The 9195-nt window shown below is 34.4% G+C and overlaps 1 protein-coding gene across 1 annotated transcript; it reads left to right on the top strand.

Moving 5' to 3' along the window:
- The first annotated feature begins 481 nt into the window (after positions 1-481).
- On the top strand, positions 482-1685 carry LOC143543150 (salicylic acid-binding protein 2-like). The gene is made up of 3 exons (XM_077035541.1): positions 482-928; positions 1145-1282; positions 1403-1685. Exons 1-3 carry the CDS (start codon positions 554-556, stop codon positions 1682-1684), a joined length of 795 nt encoding a protein of 264 aa, XP_076891656.1. The 5' UTR covers positions 482-553; the 3' UTR covers position 1685.
- Positions 1686-9195: the final 7510 nt, after the last annotated feature.

The following is a 9195-nucleotide window of genomic DNA, read 5'->3' on the forward strand; positions in this document are numbered from 1 at the left end:
TGGTATTTAGTGTCGTCTAATGATTTTTTTTTTTTTCACTATAAGTATGATGTGTCTGTTGATGTTAAGGAAGCATTATTAGAAATCAAACACTTGATTGTTGTAAGTTTGTAATTTTATTTTTTTTTTTTACAAATTTTTGCTTTTTTAAAATTCTTTTTTCAGGCAATGTTTGCTATTGGTTGAAGGTTGAAGTGTTGGTGCTTTATAGTGTTCTCGGTAATTAATCTCGAGGTGACTGCTAGTTTGTTACAAAAGTAGAACAATTGTATGGTACTTAACTAAAAAATAATAAAAATTAAGGATGTCTTTTTATATAATTTTATAAAAATAATATTTCGATCAACGTCTCAAGACTTCTTACAACGAGGTTCACATGCTATTAAGAAAATTTTGATTTATCATATTCTGATTTAGCAAAAGTTTTTGGCCACTCAGAACGACCTCTATATATTATCACCATTTCACCAATATTGTGATTGTGATAAATTTATTATTGGTCAAACCTCCCTATAAATAACCCACAACCAACAAACACCAATACTAAGCAAACATGGTACTCACCAACGATCAATCCAAACACTACGTCCTAGTACATGGTGCAGGTCATGGAGCCTGGTGCTGGTTCAAGCTCAAACCCCTACTGGAAGCCGCTGGCCATCGCGTATCCGCCTTTGATCTTGCCGCCTCTGGAACCAACACCAAAAAAATACAAGAAGTGGCCACACTTTCTGACTACACACTGCCATTGCTAGACTTCATGGCCACCCTTTCGCCCGAGGAGAAGGTTGTGTTGGTCGGTCATAGCCTCGGTGGCATGAACATATCCCTCGCCATGGAGAAGTACCCGGAAAAAGTTTCGGTGGCCGTCTTTCTCACCGCCGTCATGCCGGATTACGATCATAAGCCTTCTTATGTTTTCGACCAGGTTATCAGTCATTAATTTTCTCATCAATTATTTCAATAAAAAAAATATCAAAATTTATTATAGCATTTATAAATTTTGTTTCAAAACTAATTAATTGTTACTTTTCTTATCAATTTTTTCTTTTCAAAAGTTATTAGCTGTAAGTTTTGTGTCAAAGTATTTATTTCCAAATTTCTTGTCAATATAAGTATAATTTTTTTCTCTTGATATTTATAGCAAAATGAAATCACTCCAGCAGAAGCTTGGCTGGGCATACAATTCTTGCCATATAACACCGAAACTGAGTCTGAAATATTGATGCTTATCGGCCCTGAGTTTTTATCCTCCAAGCTCTATCAACTTTGCTCCGATGAGGTTATCATCAGTATCTTCTTCTTCATCATCATCGTTTGCATGCAACTAGAGGAAAAGTAAATTTATTGTTTATAAATAAATTAACCATGCATACTAATTACAATATATATATAAATGCAGGATCGTGAGTTAGGGAAAACATTAATCAGACCTTCGTCATTTTTTATTAAAGATCTAAAGAACCCAAAACAATTTACTAAAGAAGGGTTTGGGTCTGTAAGACGAGCATATATCATTTGCGATGAAGACAACGTCATCAAGAAATGCTTTCAACAATGGATGATTGATAATAATCCGGCTGAGGTTGTGAAAGAACTGAAACATGTTGATCATATGCCAATGTTATGTGACCCAAAGCAACTCAGTGTTTGTCTTCTGGATATTGCGGTTCAACATGCTTAGTCAATTAAGTGACTCAAAGCAACTTGGCTTTATATCTTAAGCTTTCCTTAACTTTATTATCTTTCAATTTGTCGTTTAAAGTTATATATATTTTATGAATATATGCTTAATTCAAAAAACAAATAACACGTAACGATGTAATGCTTTAACAAAATTTGTAATGACAAAAACAAAATCCTAGTAAGAGAAAAATGAATCCCAAGTTAAAATAGTAATAATATTTTTATCAGTTTTAACTTTATTAAAATATTAGGTTATAGATCGTGATACATATGGTGGAAAATATAGATACTTTGTATATATATTTGTATATAATATAATAAAGTTCAACTGTCTTTAGCTAGAAAAATAAAACTAATATTCCCAAAGATATTAAAAATGTATTTAATTAATATCATAACATAAAAACACATAAATAACATACTAGTAAAGTTAATCACAATAAGCTTTCAAAAACTTCTTTATGTGCCATATTTGTTGTTTGATTCGTAAGACTACCTTGTTTATCTAATATGACTATTTAAATGTCGTCTCTAGTCTTCACTCTTAACAAAGAAATATAAAGCTGATCATGTATGAAAATTGGCTCTTTTAAGTACAACCCAACTCTTGCTAAAGACCGTCTTGACTTTTATTTATGGTCATTGCAAAACAAAGTGAAACAAAAAACTGTTTTCTCTTTAACTTGAAAGGAAGTTTTTTTTGTCGGATGGAGTAAGAATACTTCGACTGAGTAACGTACGATATCCAATATTAGTACCAGAAACAACCAATTGCATATTCATCAAAAGATGTAGGAATAGCGGGAACTCTACCAATTGTGTATCCACTCTTTCGTAGATCCCATTTACAACATTTTTTTTTCATACAAACATCATTGGAAACTCAGCATCTGTTAGCTTCCTTTCACAGTCATACATTTTATTGGATTCCATCCAAGCAGTAAACATTGAAGAGGCATTAGCCGTTTTGTTGAACACATCGTCAATATGCTCTTCAGAACCGTAGATTACCTGTTGTTGACCAGGTAAATGAATGTCAAGTCTCATTACATCACGAAGTCTGTAATGTACATCATATGCAAAAATCCTCCATGTGGCTTCGGAAGCCAAAAGATACATGGATTTATAAAATGCCTTGATTTCATCAGCATTATCATCGTTGCCCTCATTGTTATTTTGTACAAGGGAAATCGTAGCAAGATCTGGACACTTATTAATATACTGTAAAAAAAACTTGATTGAACCTTCCTGGTTGCATTACTCGACATTAATATGAGCTTGATATTTTCTTAAAAGAGTCTTGTTATATAGAACCACGCTTCTGCTGTCTAAGTTAATACCTTACTTAACAACATAATTTTCGTCATCTCGTCTTTTATAACGCAGAAAGCCCTATGAATCTATGGTTGTCTCGTTAATAAATCTCTTTGGAAAATTCTTTGAGCACTTATTGCTTACCATACAACTGCAGCTCCTATTAGCCTCACCACAAAGTCCATGAATCATGTGATCAGATACAAGCTTGTGTAGATCAGGATCAGTATTCTTGTCAGGAATTTCACTGGAAATATACGAATCTATGTTTGCTGGATTATGAATCTTGCTTTGGCTGGGACAGATCTTCACTCATTATCCTTCTTTGAACCCTTTGGTATGTATTGTGTTGGGTCAGAAAATTGACTAGGAAGATTGAAATCTCCTCAACCTCCTCAGAAAATGGCTAAGTATGAAACTCGAGCAAGCTTGGACCTTCGAGCATGACTTTTACTAGCTCGAGCATGATACCTTACACATGTAATATTGTCTTCCGGAATTCTTCTAAGTGTTTAAAGTTTCGAGCAAGCTACACTTCGTCGAGCAAGGATGTTCTTTATCAAGCACAGTTTGCTATCCGAGCAAACACTTGATCTATGCTAGCTTAAACCAAAGTTTACAAGTACTTTGGTGGGTTGAGCATGGATATAATAAAGGATGATCTTATTATGTTCTAAGTAAAGCTTCGAGCATGGTTCAATCTTGAGCAAGTTTCAGTACCCGAGCACACTGGAGTTTTTCTCAATAAATGTTAGTGAAGATTGAAGAGATCTAGAAGAATATGTTTGCTCATGGGATTTGTCCGAGCAAAGCTGGGATAGCTAATGAAGATTGAAGTTTGCTGGAGTAGAATATTTTCTAAGGAAAATATTTTAAGTAAAGGTTGCTCGAAGACATGTTTCGAGCATACCCAATGTTACAAGGTCTGCTCCACAAGGATATATCACTCTCGAAGACCTATTTTTGCACTTGTATTAATTATTTTAATTGTATTTTGCAATCATTAGGGCTTCTAGAAGGAACGTTTATGGGCCTATATAAAGAATACTAGGTTTACATCATAGGTACGCGTGCATAAATGATTAACAAGAGACTAAGACCTCAATCATGTAAACCTAGTACGTTCGTTATTGAATACGAAACCCTAGATGTTCCATGCAAGCCCTAAACTCTTCCATTGTTCTTAAGTGAATATTCTAATGTACTGGAAATCTTTTGAGTATATTTGTGAGTGTTTTAGAGAATCATATTGCTATACTAACATCCTGATTACAACTGATTCAGCTGGATATAATCAGTTGGTCTTTATATATTGATCTTGTGTGTGGTGTTCTTGTCAACTGCTTTAGTTTAACACGAGTTCCCGATCCTGATAAGTGGTATCAGAGCTTTGTACTCTCACTAAAGACCATTGTGCTGGAAACATAGTGATTGTGAAGGTTGTGCATCATATCTGAGGTATTCAATAAAATATGGACGATCAAGAAGTGGCTACCAATAAGATCCCGAGACAACTAGGTCAAGAGAACTACATCAAATGGAAAGTGTTGTTCGAGGGAGCAGTAAACTATAACGACACGGAGCTTTGGGCCACAATCAAAGACGGTCCTTATGTTCCTACAACAGCCCAAATGCTAATGCAACTATGGAAAGATAAATAAAAAGAATACATGATAAAGTTCTTTCTATGATGAAGCCAGGGTTATCATGGAAGATTCTTACTAGTGTGAATCATCACACAAATGCTAAGGCAATGCATGATGCGGTAGTAGAGATGTTTGAGGGGAATGTTGAACTCCAAGAAATCAAGAAGGATAGATTGAACCAAAACTGGATCGTTTCAAGTTCAAGGAAGGGGAAATACTAAAGTCTGTGCTGCAAAGGTTCATTGCAATATTGAATGAAATAAGAACAACAGATCTATAGATTTCTGATTTTGACTTGAACAAGAAGTTGTTGTCCTCATTGTTCGGAGAGTGGTACACAGCTAGTAAGTTCATCAAGGAGAAGGTGAACTTCCCAAATTTCTAGCTTGATGATGTCATCTATTTTCTCCAAGCAGCTGAGCACGTGATTATTGAAAAAAATATGATTAAAAAAGAGAGACCAAGCTTTCTAGTGGCCAATGCATTGATTGCACCCATGATCAACATGCCAACAAGGTCTCAACAACATCCGATAGTTGAAAAACCTTCGAATTTCTATTCAGTCACCTCTTAGACACCAAGAGTGTACTTAAGTGTTCCTGTGTCTAGCCAGCAAAGATTCAACGTGCATATGATATAGGACAATGATAATGCATCAAAGCCAGTGGAAAACCTCCATATATTCCAACATTAACAGTCGAAAAAAAAACGAAAAAATAAAATCTTTTTAGTTTTAAAATAAAGACAGTAAACAAATGAACTTCAAAGCTATTTACAAACATGTAAACCACTTGGAATCGGGTTGACATGCTGATGTATTCAACAATTAGGATCTCTAGATGTTACAGCTTATATCTCAAAGTGCGGAATCCATTGAGATTAAACAACACAAGTAAACATTAAGCATTCTCTTCATTGATAACTTCAAAGATTACAAGATATGACTTTGTAGCGACTTTCTCTCTCTACTCTCTCACTCTAACATTCACCAAAAGTCTACATAATAACGCATAAGTCTCCTATTTATAGGAAACATGAACAAGCTCATCAAGTCCGTATATGATATACGGCATATATCATATACGCCGCATATGATATGCGTTGACTTGAAGACTTATGCGTTGACCCTTAAACTCAAACTATACATTTGACATTTTAGCTCTACACAATCATATCTAATACATCTAAGACCCTAGCAATAGACATTATACTTTAACAGACTCTCCATTGGATGTTGCTAGGTCTTCGATCTTCTATCTTCAGTCTTTCTTCTTAACTGAAAACCTCTTTTTCATGAACTCCTTCTTGGATCCCCTTGATTTACAAGTAAACTTATAAGAAGGATATGATCAGATTATCATTTGCATCTGATCCGTGAAGGTTTCGTTCATTATATTATTTTGAAAAACATGATACTTGAAAGTAATGACTTATGAAAATTTGATATTTGAAAGTAATGACTTTGACTTCTCAATCATTTTCAACAGACTCTCATCTTCTTCAACTTCACAATCTTCCTCTATTAACCTATTTTACCCGTAAACATTCAAAAAAAAAAAAAAATAGGTCCGTGTAAGTACAAATGAGATATTAAAGAATTTTGGACAACATTCAACACAAATTGGAACCAATACTTCAACATACTCATATTTCAAATCAGATTACCTGATGAGTATTAATCAGTAGATTTTTGAAACATCAAACAAATGTTTAGGTATGTTTCAATGTATCCGAAAGTCTAGATTTATAGCCAAAAATAGAAATAATATCTTTCCACTGTGTACTACTGTGTACCTCGTGACCAGCTTGCCACAATTGTCTCAGTATCTACGAAACATTTTGTCATTTTGTCAATAGATAAGAACCTTATCATTCACGACGGATATAAAACATATACGGCGTAAATCATTCTATATATACCCTGACATATACGGCGTATACGTGTAAGACTTATACGGCGCATAACTTATGTGACGTATAAGTCTCATACTTATACGTTGCATAAGTATGACCAATCAAATATTTGAATTCATGACTAGTTCACACCAATGTAATGTCACAAGTACAACTTAATGTCCTTGTACATTAGAAGAAAAACTTAAGTAAGCTCAATTTTGAAAAAAATCACTACTTTACCAAGTCCGAATTAATGACCTTGAGTAAAACAGATACACATTTTGATCTTGTTGATTTTGATTTGAAGAAACTTTGCAAGATTTGTTGATTCATGAAAACACCCAGAGATATAGTTCACCCGTACATCAAGAGTCGAAAACTAAATCAGAAAAGAAAATCTTTTTGGTTCTTAAAAAAAATAGCAAATGTAATTCAACACATGTACAAACTTGAAAACAATACTAAGATCACATATTTTTGTGAGATTGAGCAGGGAATCATATTGATCAAATTGTCCTTCCATCACAGTTTTATTTTCAGCTTTATTATGATTGGTGTTAAGTTGGTCAATGGTATTGTTGTCCACCTAAACCTTCTAAACAAATTATTCAGGAATTTCTGTGATACATTTAATTTGGTTCAATTAAGCACAAAGTTGCAGGCAATTATCAGTTCTAATCTTGATTCAGGCTTAATTTGATTTTCACAAATATACCCCAACTTAACTTAAACCTGAGAATCAGAAGATAAAAATACTTTTATTTAAAGCATATCAGCAAATAATCCCCACTACAAGATATACCCCCGTTATCAAGCAATACCCTAAGGTCCTTTCCCCTGGATGAGTATGCACGATTTCATCTGTCGTCTTGCAAACGTTGTGTCCCTTGTGGTCCGTTTCTTAATGGTAATAAGACGCGAGCAAGGGGACAACGTGTTTCTAACAACGGATTTTGATCAAGTCAGTAATGATTTGTACATAAGTACTTTTGTGATCAAGTTTAATGACTTATACAGCAGCTTAATCTGCGGGTTTGCTTTTTTAAAGCTTGTTTAAATATTCATCGAAATGAATACCCAGATGATAAACCGCATAAAGACCCTATGGATCCAGGAACCTTAAAGCATCCCATCAATACTGGATTTAAGGCTATAAGACCATACATCGTTGAAGCGTTAACCACTTACTGTTAGCTAAGTTTTAACAAATTTTAAATGATCGTTCTGATTAAAAGGCTTGAGTATGACCAGCTATTACATTTCTACCATCATTATCAAGACTTTTTCTAGAAAGTAATATGCCATCAATTTGGAAATTTTAGTTTATATCACTTACTTATCCCTACTTGTTTGTTTTAAAGGCCTACCAATGCACCAATACAGTTAAGCACACAACCTTTATACCTATTTTTTACTGAATTTGGAACCAGATGAACAATGTACTATCTCATCTTCCCTTTTTGCTTTAAAAACTCATTTTTTGAGGAGCAACATTTTTAATGTTTTTGTCATTTTAAAATTCTTACTGTTTTTGACTTTTTCAAAATTTTCAATGTTTTTGGTTTTTCTTTAAATAATCTCCCCCCCTAAAATAAAAAACTGTATGAGAAATTATGTAAAAGAAAAAATTTGATTCTGATGTTCAGGATCACTAGGTATCTAACACACCTGTAATCTCAGTAACCCACTTATCACCACCGCCCAAACTTTTAAACCATTAAGTTTTAATAAGTATTGAAATCTTGACTTATCAAAAGCTTTGGTAAAAAGATTTGCTTTTTGTTGACCGGTGTGAATTTTGTCTACATCAATCAACTTCTTTTCGTAGCAATCACGAATGAAGTGATACCGTATCTTAATGTGCTTAGTTTTAGAGTGGTTTACCGGATTCTTAGTAATGGAAACAGCTGCATTATTATCTACTAAGATAGGGGTAGTAAGAAAATTCAAACCGTAGTCCCGCATCTGTTGTTGTATCCATAGAACCTGAGAACAGCAACTGGAAGTAGCTACATACTCAGCTTCACAAGTGGACAACGAAACTATGGTTTGTTTCTTGCATTGCCAGGTGACAAAACGCTTGCCGAAGAACTTACTCCCTGCCATTGTAGATATGGCATTCAACTTACAGCTTCCATAGTCTGAATCAGAATAAGATTTCAACACAAACTCATCGTCTTTAGGATACCAAAGACCGACCCCCGGACATCCCTTGAGATATCGTAGAATTCTTTTGACGATCATGGGATGTGATATCTTTGGATTCGATTAATATCGTGCACACAAACACGTAGCATACATAATGTCTGGCCGAGAAGCAGTGAGATACATTAATGAGCCTATCATGGATCGGTATAAAGTTTGATCAACCTTCTCCCCGTTGGCATCAGGAGCGATACCATGATTCAATGGTAGAGGAGTACTGATAGCCGATGCATCAGTCATGTTGAACTTCGCCAATACATCATTGACATACTTGGTCTGATGTATGAAGATACCATCTGACAACTGATCTACTTGAAGTCCAAGAAAGAATTTCATCTCCCCCATTGCACTCAAGTCGAATTTCTTTTTCATTACTTCTTCAAACTGCTTGCACACAACATCGTTTGTCGACCCGAAGATGATATCATCGACATATATCTGCACGATT

Source organism: Bidens hawaiensis, unplaced genomic scaffold, assembly GCF_021521415.1.
Source record: "Bidens hawaiensis isolate Kalapana, Puna unplaced genomic scaffold, B.hawaiensis_p1.1 tig00000864_1, whole genome shotgun sequence".
In the NCBI taxonomy this organism is placed as follows: domain Eukaryota; kingdom Viridiplantae; phylum Streptophyta; class Magnoliopsida; order Asterales; family Asteraceae; genus Bidens; species Bidens hawaiensis.

What these genes read in the sequence shown, in the direction of transcription:
- LOC143543150 (XM_077035541.1), top strand. Translation starts at nt 554, where the DNA reads ATGGTACTCACCAACGATCAATCCAAACACTACGTCCTAGTACATGGT. An exon ending in CTTCTTATGTTTTCGACCAG is followed by an intron (nt 929 to 1,144) that starts GTTATCAGTCAT and finishes TGATATTTATAG; the next exon opens with CAAAATGAAATCACTCCAGC. An exon ending in ATCAACTTTGCTCCGATGAG is followed by an intron (nt 1,283 to 1,402) that starts GTTATCATCAGT and finishes ATATAAATGCAG; the next exon opens with GATCGTGAGTTAGGGAAAAC.